A 25,962-nucleotide genomic window follows, 5' to 3' on the forward strand; every position below is an offset into this window, starting at 1 on the left:
TGGAACAGTAGAAATCACCCATCGTTTGCAATAACAGCGAGAAAGAGCATACTGGCATTAACTGAAGTACTGATAGAAAACGGAGGTCCAGGTGGGAGCTAAACAGCACACCAGGGTTGAAAAACAAATCCTGAACTAGAAAATGCAAAAATCCTTGGCTGCTGACATACAAATGAGTGATCCACTAATGCTACAGAATAGGTGAACAGATGCATGTTTGACAGGTAAGTCAAATTGTTCTAGTGCATTGTTGGTGAGTAGTGATATTGTCTTCACTTCTCTACCCACTAAAGCAAAAATGCTTGAGAGCTGATATTTCATACATTAGAGGGTAGTAACGCTGCACACAAGCTCCCAGGGGTATGGGAGAACAAATATGTCCTAGGAAGGTGTCCTCAAGAAGTGCTCAGAGAGACTTTTTCTGCCTTCTTATAGCCATCTTTACTTTCTGTCTTCACAATCTGCTATTCTTCATTTTTGTAAAGTTCAGTTCTTAACAGGAATCTCTTCCCAATCAGCCTGAGCTTCATTCAGGGTCCTCAGACACCTCCAATTCTAGCACCAGAGCTACAAAGTGACTGTTTCCCAAAGCTGCATAACACTCTAGTAGTAAGAATATATATTAACAATCATGGCTTATTCTGACTCATGTTAAAACCCTTTAACCTATGCTCAATTTAAGTCACCCACCATAACAATGTTAAAGTTAATTTGTATTTAGATGTACGTGTTAGTCCATTTATTTAAAGAGGCACTTTAGCACTTATTAGCTGTATGGGAGAATTTGTTTACTAATATAATTACTAGTTTGAAGATGACACGTACCACACCTTTAATGGAGAGAGGTCAATCTACTCTACTCTGATTTGAAGTGCCCTAAATTCTACTGTTCTTGTTCCATCACAAGTATGGATTTCAGTTTGTTCAATTGTTTTCTATGCACAATAAGTTGTCAAGAAAGAGCTGAATGAATGGCAGGTGCAAAAAGGAAAGTTTATTTGAAATTCATATCTTCTATTTACAAACAGTAGCGTTTTTACACAAGATCAATGTAGGTTATTCTTTCACTGTGGAGTGATCAATTTTTAGCCTGTGGTTTGGTCCATCATATATTCTTTTATTATAAAACCTTTCAAGTACACAAGTCATTTTAGTCTATATAAGCTCTTAAATTAAACTCAGCTATTGGATGTGAAGACGATGCCAGCTGGTTGTAAAGTGGCACTATACTGATCACTTACAAAATGAGTATTAATGATACTTTACATTTATACAGCATTTTCTCCAAGGATCTCAGAGTACTACAAAAACAGGTCAAACAGCTTTTTCCTAAATGGGGAAATTGAGGAATAGAGATGAAATGGCTTGTCATTAGGTCATATGAGTCAGTAAAAGTAAACCCACACCTACCAATTCTCAGTTCTCTACTCTCAATTTGCACTGCTCTGCAGCTTTTCCTTTTACTTGTTAAAAAAAAAAAAGACTGCAAAATATGCTTTCATGTAAATACCACTGCACCCGTGTAGGCTTTTTAAAAAAACAAATCTGCAAACTCACAGATGGCAGCTTATATTTATCGCTATTGCCAAAGGGACTTCACATTAATTTCAATTCCCAACATAAGTTAAAACATTGAGCAAAGTAGCTCAGTTTGTTTTAAATGGGTATTACCAAGATCATGTAGTTTTAAGAAAGAGCTGGACAAATTAACAAGTGTGACTGTATGACAAGGTTGCTTATGGTGGTGGGGGGCTGAGCTCAGCAGCCTTGGGGCTCACTTCCAGTTTATATCATACATTCTTCAAAGCTTATGCTTCAGGGTTTCAGCTGGCCATCTGCAGGGGTCAGGAAGGGATGTTTTTTTAATGATGTGTGCGGGTGCTGGCCTGTGATATAGAGCCGGTCAGATTAGATGATCTGCTGGTCCCTTCTGGCCTTGAACTCTGACTCTATGACCACATGGAACAACAGATTAATGCAGGTTACCTGAACTCTGTCCGAGAGCAATACAGACTGACCTCTTCAGTTTGAAAATGTTTTTGCTTAGAGTAGAAACTGAAAAGGGCTAGTCTTTCTGCTTAGAAGCAATTTACCAGTCATCCATTTGTTTATCATAGTCTCTAACAGGTACGTGTTACCCAGGGAGCTGCAGAAGCCTGGATTCTAGTCAGGAAATATAGTTAGAAAACGAAGTGGAGATGGTATGGCAGAAGCACAATGTGTTGCCATAAAAAGAACCTCCGCGTTCTTGCTCTCTCCGGCTACTGAAGAAAGTCTTACAGAAGTGATTTAAGATATCCGTTGTTTTAATGGGACATCAACTCCCTTAAATGACTAGGGCATAAAGTCTTTGAGAAAGTTCCTTGCCTGGTCTTTCAAGGAAAGAAGGCACAGTGGTGAAAAGCCAACAACAGATTGCACAGAGAGGCCACAAAAGCCTGGAATGCAGGAATAGCACCAAACTGGTAAGAAACAGATATCAGGCTATTATCTCTTGTAGATGCTGCTGGACCTGCAAAAGTAGAACAGATGTGAATTAGTTATATTACCACCAGCACACAAAATATATTGGCCAAACAAACCTTAAAATGAAAATCCATGTACCATCTTAATGTCTGGCCTCCTGTTCTTTTTTTCATTCAGACACTGACTAGCAACTGAATACATTTTGTCAATGGAAATGGCGTCCCAATCACTCATTTTTTCATCGACATAATCTTCAATGGTCTTTTCCTCATCTTCAATTTCTTCTTTGATACTTAACTGTAAGAGAATTTGGTAGTGTTAAAACTGTTTTGAGTAGAACAACTTTTTGAAAGGAGCAGTGAGGTTTAAACTTGTGAGTACTTTACATTTTACTGAGAGATAGGGTGGGTGAGGTAATATCTTTTATTGGATCAACCTCGGCTGGTAAAAGACACAAGCTTTAAATACGTGCATGTGTGTGCACACATGTAGAGGACCAAAAATAAATAAATAAATGCCACCATGGCTAAACAGCAGACTAGGAAAGGCGGTTAGAGGCAAAAAGACATCCATTAAAAATTGGAAATCAACTCCTAATGAGGACAATAGAAAGGAGCATAATCTCTGGCAAGTGTAAAAATATAACTAGGCAGCCAAAAAAGAATCTGAAGAGCAACTAGCAAAAAGACACAAAAACTAACAACAATTTTTTTAAGTACGGCAGAAGCAGGAAGCCTGCCGAATGATCAGTGGGGCCATTGGACAATCAAGGTGCGAAAGGAGCACTCAAGGAAGACAAGACCATTGTAGAGAAGCTAAATGAATTCTTTGCATTGGTCTTCACTGCAGAAGATGTGAGGGAGATGCTCATGCCCGAGCCATTCTTTTTAGGTGACAAATCTGAGAAACTGTCCCAGATTGAGGGGTCAATAAAAGAGGTTTTGGAACAAATTGATAAACTAAACAGTAATAAGTCACCAGGCCTCTTCACCCAAGAGTTCCAAAGGAAATCAAATATTAAATTGTACTACTATTAACTGTGATATGTAACCTATTGCTTAAATCAGCCTCCATACCAGATGACTAGAGGGTAGCTAATGTAATGTCAATTTTTATAAAGGGCTACAGAGGCGATCCTGGCAATTACAGGCTGGTAAGCCTAACTTCAGTATCAGGCAAATTGGTTGAAACTATAGTAAAGAACAAAATTTTCAGACACATAGATGACCACAATATGTTGGGGAAAAGACAACACTGCTTTTGTAAAAGGAATTCATTCCTCACCAATTTATTACAATTATTTGAGGGGTCAACAAGCATGTGGACAAAGGTGATACAGTTGATACACTGTACTTGGACTTTCACAAAGCCTTTGACAAGGTCCCACACCAACTGCTCTTAAGCAAAGTAAGCAGTCATGGGATAATAGGGACGGTCCTCTCATGGATCAGTAACTGGTTAAAAGAAAGGAAACAAAGGACAGGAATAAATGGATAGTATCACAATGGAAAAAGAGGTAAATAGTGGGGTCCCCCAAGGATCTGTACTGGCACCAGTGCTGTTCAACATATTCATAAATGATCTGGAAAAAGGGGTAAACAGTGAGGTGGCAAAGTTTGCAGACAATACAAAATTACTCAAAATGGTAATGCCCAAAGCTGACTACAAATTACAAAGAATTACAAAGGAATCTCACAAAACTGGGTGACTGGGCAACTAAATGGCAGATGAAATTCAAAGCTGATAAGTGCAAAGTAATGCACATTGGAAAGCATAATCCCGACTATACATACAAAATGATGGGGTCTAAATTAGTTGATACCACTCAAGAAAGAAGTCTTGGAGTCATCGTGGTTATTTTTCTGAAAACATCTGCTCAATGTGCAGCAGCAGTCAAAAAAAGCTAACAGAACATTAATAACCATTCAGAAAGAGATAGATAATAAGACAGAAAATATCATAATGCCACTATATAAAACCATGGTATGCCCACACCTTGAATAGTGCATACTGTTCTAGTCGCTCCATTTCAAAAAAAGATACATTTGAATTGGGCAACAAAAATGATTAGGAGTATGGAACAGCTTCCATCTGAGGAGAGATTAAAAAGACTGAGAATGTTCAGTTTGGAAAAGAGACGACTAAGGGGGGATATGATGGTCTATACAATCATGAAAGATGTGGAGAAAGTGAACAGGGAAGTATTATGAGAAGGGGTAAATAACACACGAACCAGGAGTCACTCAATAAAATTAATAGGCAGCAGGTTTAAAACAAACATAAGGAAGTACTTCTTCACACAATACACAGTCAACCTGTGGAATTCATTGCCAGGGGATGTTGTGATGGCCAAAAGAATAACTGGGTACAGAAAAGGATTATATAAGTTTGTTGGGTATAGCCATTGATGGACCTATTCGCCAAGATCATCAGGGATACAATCCCGTACTGCATCTCCCCCTGCCAGAAACTGAGACTGGACAACAGGGGATGTATCATTCAATAATTGCCCTTTTCTGTTCACTCCCTCTGAAGCATCTGGCAGTGGGGGATGTAGAGACACCAGGAATATGGGGTTGCATCCCTATGTTCTTTTAATACAAACTTAGTATAAGTTAATTAGTTCACTATAAATTCCATTTTAAATAGAAGTTGTAAAGCAATTTTCTGCTTTTAGACGTAACACAAGCTGTGAACTTTTAACCCAGTTAAGGCTCAACAGTCCCTTACTGAGCTCCCCAGTTCTCCTGTTTGCAAAACAAAGATGTGACAGCTGCCATGAGATAACTAAATTTACCTCAGGAAATGATGAAGGATGCATGATGGAGTGTGACTGGTTCCTTTCTTTTGTTAGGAAAGGATTTATTTCTATGGACTTGTTGAGGCCTTTTTCCCCGATGTTGATGCAATGTGTCACCTATGGCCCAGGGGGGTAGGATAGGGCAGCTTCCTCAAAACTGGCCTTGTGTTTTTCCTATTCCTTATTAGACTCTCTCCCACTAGCTCAAGAAACAAGGGTTCCTGCAGTACTCCTGAAACAGACTTTGGCATAGCAACTGGATGCACCGTCAGTACCTCCTGGGTGACAAAGCTGGGACTTCTTCAATCTGGAAACTATGGTTTTATTATAAAACAATTCTGGGATGAGGAGAAAAAAAAGTCAGTACCAGTAACTGTGGCTCCCGGTTTTCATCTATTGGCGAAAGCCCCGTTATTATTTCCAGTAAAACCTACAAGAAACCCAAAAGAGGTAACAGCTAGGAAAGCATCCAGAAACAGTTAACACACAAATAATTTGAAACAAAGGAACAAGATCTTCAGTTTATATTAATAACAGTTTCAAGTACAAGTCCCTAGGATCACAGCTGGCAAAGAAGAGCACATTTGTGGACATAACTGGCTGACTCCTGCCTCTCTCATTTCCCCATTTTTGGAAGACCAGGTGAACTCCTTATCTTCTCTCACCCCATCCCACCTAATGAGGGTCTCCATTTTCTCCCTCTCCTGCCTAGCTGATGGGCGAAATTGGTTTGTCACCCCATTTCTATTTCCCTTCCATTTTCACCTCGTGTGCAGTATGGGCATTCCCTGGAGTTCTTCCCGACCCCATATGGTGGTGTTCATTTTTCCTATTCACGCCCCCTTCCCTCCCCAGCAGATGATAGGTATTTTTCAGGTACTTAAACATTTTCCTTGTCTTTTTGTCCCCCAAGCTGATAGCTGGAAAGCAGGCGTTGGCAGCTCTTGTGATGCTGGATAATCTGTTCAGATTTGGGTTCACCACTTTCCTGAGTACCCCTCAGGTAGAGCAAGAAGCACTAACCCTCCACTCATACTGACTTACGAGCAAGCTAGGCATGACGGGCATCAATTACTATCCTTCAGCAGCACACAGCGTTCAGGTTTGGGATTGTTTGTTTCAAAAGCAGAAAAGTAAGAGAACCAGTTCCCTGTTATAAACTGTGCTAGTGGAAACCATATTTAACATATAAATGTAATCTTAAGGATTGTAAAGCTGGTATTTAAGATAATTGGAACTTAAGTTTGTGATCTTACATTGATGTTCCACACCATTAAACTCACTTTTCAGGAAAACAGCAGCCACCAGTAATAGACTCAAACGCCAGTTCTCATTAATTAGAAAGTACAACAGTTTTCTATTTGCTACTCACCACACCAAAGCTGAAAATGTCAGATTTGGGTGTTATCTCTCCACGCAGGGCTTCGGGTGCCATATAGGCTGCTGTCCCCACAATTCTATCAGTCATGATGGTTTGTGTGAATTTCACGGATGCCCTTGCAAGTCCAAAGTCAGAAATTTTTGGCACAAATGATTCATTTAGTAAGATATTTGCACTGAAAAACAAAAATAATGTTCTCTGCAGTAGTGGAGTAACTCTGTGTTTTCTATCTCACTTTAAAAAGCATTTAAACATCTGTACCTGAACTGTAATCACTATTTTAACTGATATTTGGAATCTGGAGAACTCACTGAAGTTGATGATTTACTTTAGTAGCAAAATATAGGCAAGTGATCTTTGATGGGAATCTACCATAACTATCAAAACAAACTGCTCACTAAATATCAGTAACTGGCTGGCCAGCAGACTAATCCACGCACAAACTCTCCTGGAGACTAAGAGGGAGCAAAACTAAAGTACAGAAACTATTTAAAGGCTACTAATCCCGTTACATTCACATCCCAAAATTCTAGGCACAGTTTGAATACTCCTCCTTTAAGCGACACTGTACAGCCTTGTTAATTTTAGTAAAGTTCCTGATGTAGAATCCTCCACAAAACCTTCTTGATTCTCTAGCCTATCCTACACAAAACACCAAAGAACTGCTTTTGGTGCATATCCATGAGCCAACAAAAATTACTAAGGAGGCAGAAGGAATACAACGATGTTTATTTTCCCCTTGAGGCATGAACATACCAAGTTAAGGGAAGTCACCTAGGCATGTCCACATATTACCTCACCCCACTTGATCTCTCTAACATCCTGGGACCAACACAGTTACAACACCACTCCATGCATATAAGTCATTAGTGGCCTCAAAGAAAAACTGCACTGAACTAGGCTAAGCTAAATGAAAGGAAAAATACTCATACTTTTTACTGAATGTAGATATATATTTTACTGTTTTTAAATTTAAATATTTTTGGCTTCTTGAACCTGAGACAGGATTAAAGAACCTCAAAACCTAGGCAGTATCTCTCCATTTTATGAACATAATACTGGAACCGTAAGAGATCCATAGGAGACATCTCAAATAAACAAAGCCTATTAGAAACGTTATTATCTCCACCCTCTCAGTTTTACTCTTAGAGCCTTCTAAGCAAAATGTTTAAGCACAACCATCACTTATGAAAGATTACTAGCTGCCTTAATCTTAAAAAATAGACCGGCTATAAAAGGATCCCTAATACATGATCACAGCAACAGGCCAAACACTAACCAAGGGTCCATCCACCAATGCGTGATGCACATAACTCCCAAATAGGCCAGTGGGAACACCATATGTGAAAAAAAAAAACACAACTTTTTAAGTAAGTCATAGTTTCTTCTCAGCTTGAGAAGGCAAGCAGCTTATAAGAGAGACCATAATTTGATATGCTTCACAGAGCAGAATGGAAGCAGTTCTATTGTGATTGTGTCCAACTACAAAAGACCAACCCACTTTTTTCCTGCATACAACACAATCAAGAGTTAAGAGCAACAATGAAAACACCAATTCAGTGATGGCTTCCCAAATCTGCAGAGACCCCATCCTCATGCCTCTGTTAACATTCAGTTTCCCCAAACTGCAGCAATGTGAAGACTGACCAGAACCTTGTTTGATTTCTCCACAGCTATTCATTACACCCATGAACATAGAAATTATAACAAGAATTGCCTTGTTTACAGTGCTCTTTCTGCTTGGAAAAACTATCAGTGGTAGCAGTCACACTCTCTCATTGAGCTATTCACTGTGGAAAAAGACAAAAAACAGAGTCCAAGCCGGGGAGGAAAGGAGGACAAAGTGGTACAAAGGGAGAACAACTCCCTCTCACAGAGGTCAGGAGACCAGAGGAGGGGTAAAGTAGAAGACACTCTGTTCCCCAGAAATTCCAGCTGCTGGGAAGCTTGAGCAGAGGGGCGGTTCTGACACACAGAGTCAAAGCAGCAAGGAGCTTTTGGGGTGGGAGCTGGAGTAAGAATACTCCCTTTTTCCAGCACCCAGAGAGGACTGCAGGGTTGAGGTGAACTGGACTCAGCAGGAGTGTTGCGGGAGACAGGACTTCTTCAGGACACTATCCTACAGTTCAGCCAGTCACGATCCTTCTCAATGTCTAAGATGCTTGTCCCTCAGGGATATGGCTTGATTCCTTCCCAGGCATTTCTTGAAATAGTTGAACTGCGTTGCTACTCTGAAAAACGCTACACAAAAATTTAGCTCTAAGAGCTGGATATAGCAGAAATTACTTTGGGGATAACAAGTAAGTGGAAGAGTCCACTTCCTTTGTACACCATTGGCATGCAAACTTGATTAAAGCCAGTCTCCATTACAGAGGTTTTTTAATTAAACATAGCAATAACTCAAAGAAGGTACTCAGAGGAAATGCTCCAGAAAAGAGGTTTTTCAGCTGAAAAATCCCCCATCGAAGCTGTCATGGTGCAGCACTACTAAAGTGGCATGTGTAATGACCAGCAAATGCTCTTACACTGGTTGCAGTTAGATTAGTTGCAGTTAGACAAGAACTGACTTTTGGATACACTCAGGGATCACACATCGTCTGTTCTACGGTGGCAGCTCACGCCACCTTGACAGGAGCAACGTTTTAGAACTCTAGCTATGGAAATTCTCATCTGGTCACGTCTTTGCAGCACAGACCCAAAAATAGTATGACAGGACTCTTTCGCAGGAAAAGTTCATGTCCTTGAGTAATTTTTGAAGTGACGTTTTGCAGGTCTGTTCAGTCTCACTAAGATTTCATTTGTGGAGGAAAGATGAAACAGACTTTGGAAAGAGACACCATACTCAAAAGGGAGAAAGTATGCTCACACAGTGCAAGCGTTAGGCATAAAACAAAATCCAGAAAGACTGCATAACGAAGAGTAAGTTGCAAAGCCACTACGATACTTTGGAAAATGTGAAAAGATCTGGGGGTCAATTACTTTGCATAAAACTGTTCTGTATCCACAGAGATGTTCTGATATTCTCATAGGTAAATCACTACATAAATAAAGTTGTCTTTAAAATGACTGACAAACAGGCCTTAAAATCGTAGGTAAACAGTCCTGATACAGAAAAACAGAAAACATTGTGATAAGAATTCTATCAAAGTGGTGTTTGTAAGAACTAGGCTACCTTGGCAAAGAGGACATACATCACTCATCTCCTAGTCCATTCTCTTCTCTACTCTCTCTAAAATACACTCCGTGAAAAATCTGTGGGCATTATTGAGCGTTAGCAGCTTTTACCTTTTAACATCTCTGTGAATATGATTGTTTTCATGTAAAAAGCTGATGCCATTTGCTGTACCTTGAGCAATGTTACACCTTGTACTCCAAGGAATTGGTGCAGTGTCATCCTTAAAAGAGAAAAGTGGGGGGAGGGGGAGGGAAAGAGTGAAAAGACATCAATATATGTATTTGATTTACAAATATGTATCCCAAAAGGGGAGGTAGATCTATGTAGGACTAGTTAGTACATGTTCCTTTATTCTTCATTCACCACATCAGTTTCCGCTCTCCACCCAAAAAAAATGTGCTTGTAATGGTAACTGGTAAGTCTGAGGTCTGGTCTATGTTTACCATTTAGGTCGACATGTCTACAGCGCTCAGGGGTGTGAAAAAAACCCATTGAGTCCCACAGCTATGCCTACCTCACCCCTGTATAGACATAGCTAGCTCAATGAAAGAACGCTTGTGTCAACTTAACTACTCGGGGAGGTGGTGTTCCTCCGGTGACAGAAAAATCCCTTCCGTCACTGTAGGCTGCATCTACACTATGGTGTGGCAGCTGTGCTGCTCTAGTCCCTGTAGTGCAGACATGGTCTGATTTCTGACCCAGGAACATTTCTATTCCTGAAAGGGGAACACAGCGATCAGATACAATCAAAAGTGGCTGCAACATATTAGAAGACAGATGAAGGCCTCCTAGTGCTGCATTAAACTCTTGAATAGAAGTACAGAGGCCTGATCCCAAGTCAATGGAAAGACTTGAAATCAATGGGAGTTAGGCATTTAGTGGGATTTTCAAAAATGCCTCGGTGCCCATCTGCATCTTAAGGGACCTAAATACATTTTAAAATGTGGCCCCTAGTGACTAAGACACTTGTGTATCATTAAAATGGGGGTGGGGAGGAAGCATGAAAAAAGTAAGAGATTAGGTGTTCATTTTGCTTCTCTCTCCTTTTGGGTCTAAAACAGGAAGATTACATGGAGTTTAGTAAAGAGACTATAGTCTATAAAAAGTTGGTTTCAGCAACTCAGGAATAAAAATTTAAAAAGCTTGCCTCTGCAATCTCAAAAGACTGATGATCTTTAAAACAGAAGACATAGAAATATTATTTATATCACTGGTACATCTATCACCACTCCACTTGAGGCCAATTAATTTCTGTGCTAAACGGATAGCAGACACTTTAGATTTTAACCATCCCTTGTGAATCCCTCAGTACCGATAGAACACAGCAAGCCCCAACAAACAATTCTATATGACAGATCAAGATCCAAACTCCAGAGAGTAGGTTTTGGATGCCAAATAAACTTGAGGAGACACTGTTTATCATTAGGTCATTAACACTTTTTCCTGATCTCTCAAGTGACCTAGGGAAGAGGAAACATTTTAGGATAATGAAAGACCTGACTTTGTAATTAGGGCAAACTCATTTGGATGTATTAAAATCTGAAGTGATAATAATCTGATATGTTTCATTTCTCTTGCATTGCTTTCAACATTGGTCTGACAGTTTTAGCTGCTTTCAGTAGGTCATTTTAAAGACTAATAAATGTTTCTCTCTTTCTTCACTTGTGTAGCAATATATAGATTTGTCAGGTTACATTTCCTCTTCCCACCCCTTTTTATTTTAAGAACTGCATTAGGTTGTTTCAAAACTTGCTCTTTATTGCTTTGATTTTACCTACATACCGGCAATCACCAAATTGCAAAACAAAGAGCTAACTACATCGGCAACAATTACATCCTATATTTTATTTCAGCCACAGCAGTCGCAACATCACATCTACACAACCAAAGCAAATTGTTCCAGTCAATAAACATCTTTATGAACGTGAATGACAAAGTGAAAAGCTAATGTTCCTTCAGTAAATGATTGCAAACATACAATTTACCAGCACAAGATTTTCACTTTAGTTCATGGCACTAATTAGGCTGGGAGAATGGGGACATTTAACTTCCCCCCCCTCATCCGTACCCAGCCAGCCACCTAGGGAAGAGGATTGGCATGAATCCCCTTTCTCCAGCTCAGCTCAGCCTAGGCTCTGTGTAGTGAAGGGGATGAGCCAAGAAAGCAGTGCCAAGTACCCATGGGAATTCTTGAAAGTCAGCAAGCATAATAAACATTCTGACAACCACCCATTTCCCCCTCTAGTCATTGGACGGAGAAGCCTTGGGGACATAATAGGGAATAAGCTTGCTCTCTCTCCCTTACATGCAAGGGCCTGGCCTATTTCTGCCTCCCCTTCAGACTAGGAGTGCTCTGCCCAGCTTCCTCTTTCCCTAGTGCTGATTCCTGAGGTTACAGAGACAAATAGCAAAAGATTTTCACATACACCTCTTCCACAGAAAGAGGCTTGTCTACAAGCCAACTTGCATCAGTTTAAAGTGTTTTTTTAGTTGTTTTTAAACAGATTTATTTACACCGGCACAAGTTTGTACACCAAGACACTTAAGACTTGTCTACACTCAGATGTTGCATTCATTTTAAGTCAGTTTTTAATATGATTTTACTAAGCTGATACAAATGTAAGTGGACACTCTTATAGTGGGTTAACCCTGGTTTATAAATGGCTTAGTTTGGGGCTTGCACCAGTTTAACTAAATTTGTTTAAAGTTACACCTTTAGTAAAAACAGTGAGATTGTGTTTTACACTAGGCCTTATTTCAGTTTAGCTTGATCAGTTTTCTACAGGATTAAGCTAAACTGAAATAAGCTACTCTTAAACCAAAATAAAGAATATCTGTAAGCAGACTTGCACTGGTTTAACTAAATCCGTTTTTTTAAAAACCCCAACACACACCTTTTCTGAAACTGGTGCAAGTCTGTGTGTAGACTTGACTGGCATTTAGAATCTTAACACGGACATAGTGGTTAGCTTGCTTATTTCATGTGTACATGTAAGGTCCATTTAAAAGTTACATTATAGTTTTTCTTAAATGATTGTATTTTCTTAGACAGTTGTTTCCCTCTTGAGACTAATGCAAAAGAAACCAGTCACCAACATCAGAAAGATGACAGGTTTCAGAGTAACAGCCGTGTTAGTCTGTATTCGTAAAAAGAAAAAAGAAAAGGAGTACTTGTGGCACCTTAGAGACTAACCAGTTTATTTGAGCATGAGCTTTCGTGAGCTACAGCTCACTTCATCGGATGCATAGCATATTGTGGAAACTGCAGAAGACATTATATACACACAGAGACCATGAAACAAAACTTCCTCCCACCCCACTGTCCTGCTCGTAACAGCTTATCTAAAGTGATCATCAAGGAGGGCCATTTCCAGCACAAATCCAGGTTTTCTCACCCTCCCCCCCCCCCCCCCCACAGACACACATACAAACTCACTCTCCTGCTGGTAATAGCCCATCCCTCTTTGAAACCTCTCTTTATAATGCGCATGATAATCAAGGTGGGTCATTTCCAGCACTAATCCAGGTTTTCTCACCACCACCACCCCCCCGCCCCCCCACACACACCCCCCTCCAAAAACCCCACACACAAACTCACTCTCCTGCTGGCAATAGCTCATCTTACAATGTGCACAGCAATAATTCAAGTTTAACCAGAACGTCTTGGGGGGGGGGGTCCAGTTTGACCAATGTACATGGCAGAGGGGCATTGCTGGCACATGATGGCATATATCACATTGGTGGATGTTGGGTCATGAGACAAACACCTACAAGATCTCTATCAAGCATTCTTACAACTACAATACCCACCTGCGGAAGTGAAGAAACAGATTGATAGAGCCAGAAGAGTTCCCAGAAGTCACCTACTACAGGACAGGCCTAACAAAGAAAATAACAGAACGCCACTAGCCGTCACCTTCAGCCCCCAACTAAAACCCCTCCAACGCATTATTAAGGATCTACAACCTATCCTGAAGGATGACCCAACACTCTCACAAATCTTGGGAGAAAGGCCAGTCCTTGCCTACAGACAGCCCCCCAACCTGAAGCGAATATTCACCAACAACCACATACCACACAACAGAACCACTAACCCAGGAACCTATCCTTGCAACAAAGCCCGTTGCCAACTGTGCCCACATATCTATTCAGGGAACACCATCACAGGGCCTAACAACATCAGCCACACTATCAGAGGCTCGTTCACCTGCACATCCACCAATGTGATATATGCCATCATGTGCCAGCAATGCCCCTCTGCCATGTACGTTGGTCAAACTGGACAGTCTCTACGTAAAAGAATAAATGGACACAAATCAGATGTTAAGAATTATAACATTCATAAACCAGTCGGAGAACACTTCAATCTCTCTGGTCACGCAATCACAGACATGAGGGTCGCTATCTTAAAGCAAAAAAACTTCAAATCCAGACTCCAGCGAGAAACTGCTGAATTGGAATTCATTTGCATATTGGATACTATTAATTTGGGCTTGAATAGAGACTGGGAGTGGCTAAGTCATTATGCAAGGTAGCCTATCTCCCCTTGTTTTTTTCCTACAAACCCCCCCCCCCCCCCAAGACGTTCTGGTTAAACTTGGATTATTGCTGTGCACATTGTAAGATGAGCTATTGCCAGCAGGAGAGTGAGTTTGTGTGTGGGGTTTTTGGAGGGGTGTGTGTGTGTGTGTGGGGGGGTGGTGGTGGTGAGAAAACCTGGATTTGTGCTGGAAATGGCCCTCCTTGATGATCACTTTAGATAAGCTGTTACGAGCAGGACAGTGGGGTGGGAGGAAGTTTTGTTTCATGGTCTCTGTGTGTATATAATGTCTTCTGCAGTTTCCACAATATGCTATGCATCCGATGAAGTGAGCTGTAGCTCACGAAAGCTCATGCTCAAATAAACTGGTTAGTCTCTAAGGTGCCACAAGTACTCCTTTTCTTTTTTCTTTTTATCAGAAAGATGTGATCTTTCAGGTCTCTTTTCCTGAACAGGAAGTTCTTGAGATGAATGTGTATACTGTCACTTTATAATCTTTGAACAACTAGTTTTATTACTAACCCACTATTTTCTGTTGTTGAAGTCTTCTAAAGGGGCAATACTAGATTATAGTTAGAAGGAAGCTATGCTCATTTGGCTCAGCACTGTACTAGGAAACCACATGAAGTAAGAAGCGTTTCTTCTCATGTTCATACTGTAAGTTACATCTGTAAATCAAACTGACATTTCTGTGCCAGGGAACATTTTCTCCCTCGTGTAGGTAGCTGCACACCTGCCAAACACGGATGGCATTTATTACAGTTACTAAGAGGCTCAAGCCTCCACGATAAGTCATTTCCCTACATCAAAAGGAAGAATTTTACTTACAGAAAATATTTATTTCTTAAATACAGACAATATTTATTGCTTAAATACTGCTCTTCGGCTTGCTAAGCCTGGTTTACGGTTTTTGACACTGACTCCCATGCTCTGGAAGTTTCCACTGATGTTATAAGGACAGAGACTAGAGCAAGAAACAAACACTTATGCCTGACAAAAATGGTTACAATGGACAGGGTGGGAAGACCACAACTTATCACAAAAGATAATAGATTGCTCTATGAACGATGCCATTTAAAAACCAAACAAAGAACTCTGGCACTCACTGATAAACTTACAGGTTTTTAAACATTTCACAAAACTTTCAGACTTTTTTCAGTCTCTCGGGGAGCTGCCATTTTTCAGACAGGTTGTTAAGGACAATGGTCTAGCTTGTTCTAATTAATTAATATTATATCTGATCTCCTAATAAGTTAATATGTTTGTATAAAATGTTAACTGTATTTGCCTTCCAGCTGGAAGTAGAATATCATAACTTGACCACTTCAAATCCATCAGTGTCTCAAGGACATTAGAATAAACGTCTAGTCATTGACAGAAGTAGAAGAAAAAGTTAGAAAAGTAATAATAAATCTCACTTACCAGACAAGCCAGTCTGTCAAGCAATGAACCATTGGGCATGTATTCGTAAACCAGACAGGGCTGATCACCATCACCTGAGAAACCAAGCAGTTCTACTAGGTTCTCATGTTGACACCTGTGGCAAAGAGAAACCTTAATAATTAGTTCTGCTGCATGATGCTTCTAACATTTAGAAAAAAAAAGTTGAGTCCTGTTAGTGGTTTGGTGTGGATTATTGATTAGCAAGACATCAGATAACTCAGCTCAATTAGTTTATTAATCAAAGGTAGATCAGCATAACCAGAGAGGTTCATACATTATCAATCTCTGGGAAACAGAGTTGTAGCAGTTCAGTCTGTCTCAAAGTGAGAACTTAATTTGACCTATAGTTATAGTCCACTTGTTTATGACAAGTAGAAGATTAATATACTTTACTCCCCTTTCTTTAATCTAGCTTCATAACTATATTTCAGGGTCCTGGGGGGTAGTCAGGAATGAGAGGGGGGGTTGAATGGGGCAGGGGTCCCAGGGGGGTAGTCAGGAATGAGAGGGGGGGTTGGATGGGGCAGCAGGGGACAGTCCGGGATGGGGGGGTCTGGAGGTGGTGGTCAGGGGACAGGGGGTGGTGGATGGGGTAGGAGTCCCAGGGGGGCCGACAGGGAGCGAGAAGCGGGGGGGGGGTCGGATAGGAGGCAGGGGCCGGGCCACGCCTGGCTGTTTGGGGAGACACAGCCTCCCCTAACCAGCCCTCCATACAATTTTGGAAGCCCAATGTGGCCCTTTGGCCAAAAAGTTTGTAGTAGACTATAGAATGTAAGTTGCATATAGAGACATGAACTGTTTTGTGCTAATGGTACCCGATACAATTTATATACAACATTCCTTAACAGAACATACATCTTATTTCTGACAGACTCCACACATACGGAGAACAAACATTGGAACAGTTTAGCTATTAGTAAATTTCTACAATAAAGCTTAGCATGATTACAAAGCATTCTAGGAATTCAGTTCACAGTTTTATAACTTAGCCTAAATGCAAAGCATTTTGGAAATACATGACACTGGCTAACAGCCCGCAAACCTGCAAACTCAATGGCACTACTAAACTGTGCAGAGTTAATCATAAACCTTTATCTTGAGCAGAAAAGATCCACAATAGTTTTACAATGTTTTCACTTAACAGTTTCCAAACTATCCCATGCAAAACTATAGTAATGAAACCCTAAGGCAGCATGCTAACAAGGAGAACTCTGCAAATTTAGGTCCTCTATACCTACAGTTATGCTAAATTTGCATGACTTAGTACCTACTTTGCCATTATTTTTATTTCTTGATCAAACTGCTGTTTCAGATCTTGAATGCTTACATCAACCATCTACAAAGAAAATATTAGTTCTCCATTAATTTTGTAGGTGATATTACATACAAAACAAGTTTATTGCAAATCTTACTTGGGGACACCTCGTTTTGTAAACCATAAAAAATTGGTTTGAAACAGCTGGCAGTACAATACGTACTATGTAACATCCTTATCACAAGTCTTTGCTGACCCAGAAAGACAGTACTGATTCATATTCAGGTGGCTACTCTCACAGATGCAAACACCTCTTCCCCTCCCCTCCCCATCTCCCCCAACTAACATCCTCCTGCAGAAACTAATGGGCAGCCCCACCCATGTCCACATGCTTGCAAGGGAATTTCCTATTTGCCCCTACACTGCTCATTGCATTTGTCCAGTCCTATATAACAGCTGTTGCAGTCAATGGAAATTAGTTGGTGCTCAGCACTTGGAGGCGAGGGGGGATCAAACCACTTCCTTAGTCCACATTTAGGCACACACTTTAAAGTCATGGAACTGGATCCTATTCTTGGCAGAGATTTCCTTTGTGACCTTACAGAATAAGAGTTTAAGGCCAGAAGCAATCATCAGATCATCTAATCTGACCATTAATTGGGTATCGGTCCTGCTTTGAGCAGGGGGTTGGACTAGATGACCTCCTGAGGTCCCTTCCAACCCTGATATTCTATGATTCTATGACCTCCAGCACATCAGGTCATTAAACCCCATTCGGTTATCCCTGTACTGAGCCTAATCAAAACATTACAGCCCTCAGGAAATTAAACTACTGTGTACCACAGGCAGAGAATAGGAGGGAATGAATGCACTAATGCCAGAGGCCCGTTCAATGGCAGGGAATTGATTTGGTAAAATATAACCGGATGATCCTAGCAAGCAATCCCTACCTATGCCACAGCAAAAAACCCATGGCCCTTGCCAATCTGACCTGGTGGAAATTTACTTCCTAATCCCAAAAATAGCTATCAGTTTGATGCTGAGCATGTGAGCAAGACACACCAGCCAAGCATCTGAGAAAGAATCTCTGTACTGCCCTGGAGAACTGGCCCATTGCATACCATGTCCCATATCCAGCTGTGGCTGTTTCTGTTTCAGAGGAAGAAGAAAAGAAAACGCAGAATACAATGGGGAGAGAAGTTCCCTTCCTGACTTCCTGCAGGTGACCAGCTGAAACCCTGAAGCATGAGAGTTAGGGAACATAAAACACACGACTGGAAGGAACCCCATATTCCACTGAACTAAGCCCCTTGCCTCGGCAGGTAAGCCCATCATACCGTCTCACTCTTAAATGTATCAAGCTCTATCTTAAAACTAATTACGTTGTTTGCCCCCACTAGTAATATTGGGAGGCTATTCTAGAACCTTATTCCTCCGACGATTAGAAAACCTTCTAATTTCTAGCCTAAATGTATTCATAGCCAGTTTATACCAATTGTTTTTTTGACAACTTTTTCCTGTAAGTTAAATAGTTCTTCTCCCTCCCTGGTTTTTACCCCCTTGACTAAATAACTTGGCTTCTGTGCAACAGGGACCTTTCCCCGGGGGTCAATGAAGGATGTTCCCTCCATTTCCCCCTTGCGGATGTTTACAGTGTGCCAAATTTTGTGTGTAAAATTTTGCCACTACTTGTGATGGAATCATTGACTCTATACAGTCACTCTTTATCATTGTTACACAGTATTCTCTTGTCCTTTGAAATGCCGATTAGAATGACAGAATTTCTTTTGGGTCTTCCACACCGAACTTGCAACACTCCCCTTTGTAACAAAAAAAAAGTAGCTATGTAGACTTCTCTCCCTATTAAATTTTCAAATCCTCTACAGCCAAGGTGGTGGTCTTGACACTGAGCCTCAAGGGCTTGGGATAAAAAGGAGCAGTAAAATATTAGGGTAATATCAGAACTCTTACAGGGTTGTAGAAAGACGTTTATCCCCTCGTATGACAGATCAGTTTTACTGTACTGATTTCACTGGGACCACTGGTGGGGGAGAGGGCTGCAGAAGTAGGCTCCCATTGTTCAGTTTACCACGAGCTACAAGACTGCGCCCTTGGAAAGAGAAATTTGGGCTCCTACACAAAATTCCGGCAGCTGAACCTTAGATTAAGGTATTTTACTCAGCGTTTCAAGATATAGCAGCACAATAATGCAGATAAAAGCTTATCTTTTTCACTTCTAATTTGAAAGCTACATTCTCCTCCAAAAACAAACATGTTAGTTACACTGTCCCTCTGAATACCCATGAATGACAATGTCAATTACTTTAAAAGCTAAAAACAGAGAACAGTATGTAATAACCAATATTTTTCAAGAATTGAAAAGATTCTTTCCTTAGCAATTCTATCCTTTCCCATTTAAAAAATGTTATTTTTTTACTGTGTGGTTTTTAATGGAACTTGAAAATGAGATATCACAGCATTATTATTTACTTCCTTGATTAGAAGATAACTGGATCTAGGATGTCAGCATAGAAGCTAGATCACCTGTTTTTCCTCTAATTGCAATACTGTGCTTAATAATACAAAAGTAAATATTTATACTTAGCCAGCAAGTGTATAATAGATAAAAGTCAAAATATTAATGTAATGTATATTTAACTTGTGGGGTCATTCACCCAGTAATGAGGCATAGAGCTTAAAAAAAAACAAAAAAAAAACCAACCCCAAAAACCAGACACATCTGAAGCACAGAATCACAGAAATCAGAATGGGAAAGACTTATAAAATCATTGCTCCAATCCTTACCAGTACTGAATTATTCCTTAAATAGTTTCTTGGCCTTTAGAAAACTCTTTTTAAAATGGAGCTTCCACATCTTACCTTGGAAGCACCTAAGTTGAACTAGAATAAAGTTACAGAGACTATCCATTCTGAAACTTCAGAGCACAAACTGATCACCAGGCCAGGAAAAAATTAACCTCTACAATTCATCTCTGTCAGTTGCATACTACTGCATCATCTGGTATACCACAGGAGGTGAGGAAAATTACACCATCCTCTGAAACATCTGGTATTGGCCCCCTTTGGAGACAAACATCTCAGTAGATGAACCATTAACCTCTTATATAGCAAAACCTATGTTACTAAAAATCCCAACAGGTGACTTACATTTTGATGAAAGAATAATACGTTAAAAAAAAAAAGTTAAAATCTGAGAAAGATTCTCACCCAAATGAATTTTCAATGATGTCAAATTCTGGAGTATCCCGGTCACTTATAATAATACTGAATATGTCCACTTAAATTACACAGTAGTAATACCATAAAGCATACAATGCCCATACAAAATAGTTATGACAACTTACAGCAGCAAGTTTTTTCACTGCCACAATTCTGCCATTGATGTAGCCCTTGTACACAACTCCAAAGCCTCCTTCTCCCAGTTTATTACCTCCAGCTGATATAGGTCGTTCATCAAAGTTGTTTGTAACATTTTTCAACTCATGGAACCAAAAGCTGTGGAAACCTGAAACAAAAACATTTCACATTTAGGGTGGAACTGAAAGGTCAATTTCACTCTAAGCTACTTGTGTGTGAAGAGGCTATCTCCCTGCTTTTGCTCTGTTTAAACAACAGATTTACCAGAGTACAAATAATGGCATTGTGGAGCTTTAATTTTGGATTCATTGCGAGTTTTAAGCCAGAATTGCTCTCTCTGAGCAGACACCAGAAAGTAAGAAAAGCAAACAAATTACAAGTGAGTTAGCTATTCTTTGATAACTTTGCTCACTACTTGCAGGTAATTTGAGTACAAATATCTTCCAGTTCCTTGTGTGGAAGAAACCAGATATACAGTCAATTCAGCTTTAATTTTAGAACTCAGGAGACTAAAGCGTAGCCCATGAAGCAAGTACCCCAACAGTCCAACCTCATCACTAACATTGATGTAGAGCACACTGGAATTAGAAGCTTCTATATCCAACACTCCACCTCAGTGGCCTTGTTAATATCAAGATGGAGCATGCATACTGGAAGTTTGATGACCACAGGCCAAAATCCCTTTGTGCAGGCAGCACAAAAACTGGACAAGGGGTAGGCGGCTTTTTACAGGGACTTGCAAAGGCATATCAAAATCTGGCCCCTTGGTTGCTATACAGTAGAACCTCAGAGTTACGAACACCAGAGTTACGAACTGACCAGTCAACTACCCCCCTCATTTGGGATCAGAAGTATGCAATCAGGCAGCAGCAGAGGCAAAAAAAGCAAATATAGTACAGTACTGTTCTAAACGTAAACTATCAAAAAAATAAAGGGAAAGCTGCATTTTTCTTCTGCATAGTTAAGTTTAAGTTTCAAAGCTGTAGTAAGTCAATGTTCAGTTGTAAGACTTTTGAAAGGACAACCATAATGTTTTGTTCAAGAGTTACAAACATTTCAGAGTTACGAACAATCTCCATTCCTGAAGTGTTCTTAACTCTGAGGTTCTACTGTAGGTCCTTTTCACTTCTAAAACTTGGGTCAAGAATGTGTGTAATGATGGAAGGCAGTAGCTGAAGCTGCATTTAATTCTACCAAAGTGCATACCTGTGTCACTAAGTTGCAGACTGTTGTTCTCTTGAGGTAAGCAGGAAGGAGCTGAAGGTTGTCCCTCACTCTGAGCTAAAAGAGGTGTTGCAGATATTACTGGTTTTTCCTGTACAGGCACTTGTTTTTCATGTATAGGCATAGTTTCTTGTGAAGAAAGAGGTACCGTAACATCATCTGTCCCCCTAACAGCATCTGCAAATGAAATTAAAAATCTATCAAAGAGTGCTGGGAAACAGAAAATCATAGGTTACATAGCATCAGCATTTAGTAAAGGCTGACAGATCTAAGCTTCACTAAAGGTGACATGTTCTGTATGTGTCTAAAATTTAAAAATGTATGCCCCTTGTAATGTCCTAAACAATTACTCTTAATCTTTGTTATTAAAAAAAAATAAGTCAGGAGAGATGTAACTACCTTCAGTTATCATTTAAACAAGCTAGTCATTTCATTTCTTTTAAATAGAAAGCTACTGTGAAGTTACAAAAAAATCTGTGTAAATGGAGAATGCAATATATAGATATTGTAGAGAACAGAACTACCTGGAAGCAAAAGGCTGGCTGGTGCTAGGAAGCGATTCCTGGTCAATAGCTCCACAAGATCACCAACCGTACAGTTCGATGTTCCCCAGTCATACAGTAATTCGCAGGTGGGGCTCTTTCCCATCTTTATTAGCCCTTCAAATCTCCTTAAAAGACAAATTAAAACCAAATTACTTTTTTAAATAAGAAGTGACCTGCAAAGACAGGTAGGGTGGGCGGGGGGGGGGGGGGGAGGAGGAGGGTGATAGGTTTGCACTCTTTCTGTGTTTCCTCATGGCATAGGCAGGAGACCTGAAAAGTTTTAAAAAAAAAGTTTTCTCCTGTTTATTCCTAATATTTTAATGGTAGAAAAATAAATCTATTTTTCCTGTTTTTGCTAGAGGGTCCTGCTGGAAGACCCAGGTAAGTGGACTGGGTGCCTTCTCAGCCCTCAAATGAAGGGGCCTGGGTGTTGAATATTTAGCAAAAAGAATGTTTCTTCCACCTGTTTGTTAGGTGTTCCAGTTAAGAAGCTGTTAAGAAATTTTAGACAGCTTGACTAAATCCCTCAGGTAGGTTTCACTTCCTTGGTATTCATGATATTGTACAACTGGTTCTTCAGTTATTCATAAAGTCTTCCAGAAAATGCAAGGTAACAAGACCTAATGTAAACAACAACAAAGAACACACATACAGAAACAAAAATCTCTTTCATCAGAAAGATCACAAACCCAATTTTAAAATACATCTGTGCAGATCATTTGCAGCATTCTTCCAAATACACACAATATTGCTGCATATGTGAACAACTACATGGTGTGTTATCAAAATAAAAATAATTCTTATAATTTTTATTCCATTTTGACTTTGAGTTTGCTTGGATTATTTAACTTGAAAGGGACAGAAACTGAATGAAACTTGAACCTAACTAAATGTCTTCACCACTTGATTATTATTACAGAAAGGCTATTGAGGCTTTAGTGTTAAAAGGGTACTAAAAATACGTAACAATTGGGCTTAAAAATTTATCCTAATTGTGAGCTCAACTGTAAAAAAAAATTATGTGAAAGTTTATAAGATCATACAATAACCTATAATAATAAATGTTGTTGGGAAAAGGTATGAAAAGGAGACAAAAAAACTAAATTAATCCAAATAAAAGGGCCTGCTGATATGGTTCAAGGGCTATGTTAAAATCATGCTTTGTAAAAAGAAGAAGATATGGAACCAGAAATTAAGGAACCAAAGTTGTTGGACTTTAGAACCAGCTGGTAGACAAAATAAAGAGGGGATGGGCAATGCCACCCCTCACTTCCTTTTGGGGTCCTTAAAGAAAGAGACTTTATGTGAATAACTCAAGTAAGAGACTAAACAATCAGTTTTTAAAATAAAGTAGAATGGCTAATAGCCACTGATAGACCTATCCTCCATGAATAAGGATAAGATTTTGTCATGGAGCTCATGGATTCCATGACTTTCAGAGACCTCCGTGACATTTTTTGCTTCAGCTTCATCCCTGTAGCTCTGAGCCGATGTGGGGCCCCAGCAGCTGTCAGCAGCTGCCACAGACAGCAGGGGCAGGAGCTGTCAGTCCCTCCCCTTATTTTAGTAAAAGATACAGACAGGTCACAGGTTTCCATGAATTTTTGTTTATTGCCCGCGATATGTCTGTGACTTTTACTAAAAATAACCATGACAAAAACTTAATCTTATCCATGAATTTATCTATTTCTTTACTGAACCCAGCTATACTTTTGGCCTTCACAACAACTCATGGCAATGATTTCCACAGACTAAATGTGTGTTGTGTGAAGAAGTACGTCCTTTGGTTTGTTTTAAATCTGTTGCCTATTAACTTCATCAGCTGACCCCTAGTTTTCTTGTGTTATGTGAAGGTGTCAGGATTCCTTCCCCACTCTGAACTCTAGGGTACAGATGTGGCGACCCGCATGAAAGACCCCCTAAGCATATTCTTACCAGTTTAGGTTAAAAACTTCCCCAAGGCACAAACTTTGCCTTGGTCTTGAACAGTATGCTGCCACCACCAAGCATTTTAAACAAAGAACAGGGAAAGAGACCACTTGGAGACGTCTTTCCCCAAAATATCCCCCCAAGTCCGACACCCACTTTCCTGGGGAAGGCTTGATAATAATCCTCACCAATTTGTACAGGTGAGCACAGACTCAAACCCTTGGATCTTAAGAACAATGAAAAATCAGTCAGGTTCTTAAAAGAAGAATTTTAATTAAAGAAAAGGTAAAAGAATCACCTCTGTAAAATCAGGATGGAAAATACTTTACAAGGTAATCAGATTCAAAACACAGAGGATCCCCCTCTGGGCAAAACCTTAAAGTTACACAAAACAGGAATAAACCTCCCTCTTAACACAGGGAAAATTCACATAAAACAAAATAAACTAATCGCCTTGCTTGGCTTACCTATACTGGTTACAATATTGGAGCCTTGGATTAGGATGGGTTGGAGAAGATGGATTTCTGTCTGGCCTCTCTCAGTCCCAAGAGAGAACTAACACATAAACAAAGAGCACAAACAAAAGCCTCCCCCCCCCCAGATATTTGAAAGTATCTTGTTCCCTTATTGGGACTTTGGGTCAGGTGCCGGCCAGGTTAGCTGAGTTTCTTAACCCCTTACAGGTAACAGGATGTTGCCTCTGGCCAGGAGGGATTTTATAGCACTGTATACAGAAAGGTGGTTACCCTTCCCTTTATATTTATGACAGAAGGGGTAAATAACATTTCCCTATTCACTTTCACCACACATTCATGGTTTTATAGTCCTCTGTCATATCCCCCTTAGTCATCTCTTTTCTAAGCTGAACAGTCCCAGTCTTTTAAACCTCTCCTCACATGGAAATTGTTACAAGTCACAGGAATGAGGAAGCGGCATTTGATTAAAAACAACAAATCTATTTTCACATGACTTTTATACAATACCTTATATGCACTTGGTTGTATCTGTTTTCACCAGAAGGGTCTTTTATATCTACTGCTAGCTTCTTCCATCCTTCTTGTGGATCAATGAAATCAGCCAGCTGCATCATGAGTTTATAGCCAATGCAGCGCACGTATGTTGAAGGAGTTATGGATTTGCTCATCTTCCTAACAAATGCATTGCATCCTTTTAATCCAGGTTTGTAATTAAAACTATAATTGACATAAGGCATAAGACTCAGAGTTATCTCGTTTTAATTCACTGGTTTTTAATCACACCATCGCCTGCTTTCATCCCCTTGATTCTTGCCACTACTCTTTCCGCTCTTTCTTCTACTTCCCCCGCGTTAACATTGATATTGCGGTACTAGAAGTCAACTAGGCCAGAGCTCCATTGTGTTAGATGCTATATAAACAGGGGGAGTCCTCCATTTATGTCCATCTCCAAGTCCCTCCCCCGTAGCTCCCCTTCATCTCAGCTCCACATCATGTCTTCTGCCCCAAAACAGGTTTTACAAGTTGTACATACCCAACCTACTTCACCATGTGACCTTACTGATTCCCCCCCCCAGTCAGGTTTGCGGGGCCGTAGTGCCTTGCCTGGGACCCGGCTCTCGCGCGCGCACACACCCCCTGACCCGGAGTAGAGAGCGGTGCCCGACGGCCACGGGACTTACAGCGAGGGCAGATAAGGCGGGATCCCCGGGCCTGCTGGATCGGGCCTCAGGCTCTGAACTCGCGGGGGCAGGAAGCACGTGGTCTGGGTACCTAGTACCGCGCCGCAACTAGGGCGGGGCGAGCGCCGCCCGGGGCGCAAAAGTGGGGCCGTGCAGGATCGGGCCCAGC

At 40.4% G+C, this 25,962-nt stretch overlaps 1 protein-coding gene across 3 annotated transcripts; it reads right to left on the reverse strand.

The window, feature by feature from the left end:
• Window positions 1–1,019: 1,019 nt before the first annotated feature.
• On the reverse strand, window positions 1,020–25,899 carry IRAK4 (interleukin 1 receptor associated kinase 4). 3 transcript variants are annotated; one of them, XM_074942176.1, is made up of 12 exons: window positions 25,794–25,899; window positions 25,120–25,329; window positions 22,187–22,332; window positions 21,645–21,839; window positions 20,426–20,586; window positions 17,077–17,141; window positions 15,785–15,899; window positions 9,933–10,042; window positions 6,639–6,822; window positions 5,634–5,696; window positions 2,605–2,763; window positions 1,020–2,512 (listed from the first exon to the last, which is right to left on the reverse strand). In XM_074942176.1, the coding sequence occupies exons 2-12, from the start codon at window positions 25,278–25,280 to the stop codon at window positions 2,480–2,482; spliced, it is 1,392 nt and encodes a 463-aa protein (XP_074798277.1). In that variant the 5' UTR covers window positions 25,281–25,329; window positions 25,794–25,899; the 3' UTR covers window positions 1,020–2,479. The 3 variants fall into 3 exon arrangements, with proteins under 3 accessions (XP_074798277.1, XP_074798278.1, XP_074798276.1); XM_074942177.1 differs by having other exon boundaries at window positions 25,120–25,284; window positions 25,794–25,897; XM_074942175.1 differs by lacking the exon at window positions 25,794–25,899 and having other exon boundaries at window positions 25,120–25,656.
• Window positions 25,900–25,962: the final 63 nt, after the last annotated feature.

This window comes from Natator depressus, chromosome 1, assembly GCF_965152275.1.
Source record: "Natator depressus isolate rNatDep1 chromosome 1, rNatDep2.hap1, whole genome shotgun sequence".
NCBI lineage: Eukaryota > Metazoa > Chordata > Testudines > Cheloniidae > Natator > Natator depressus.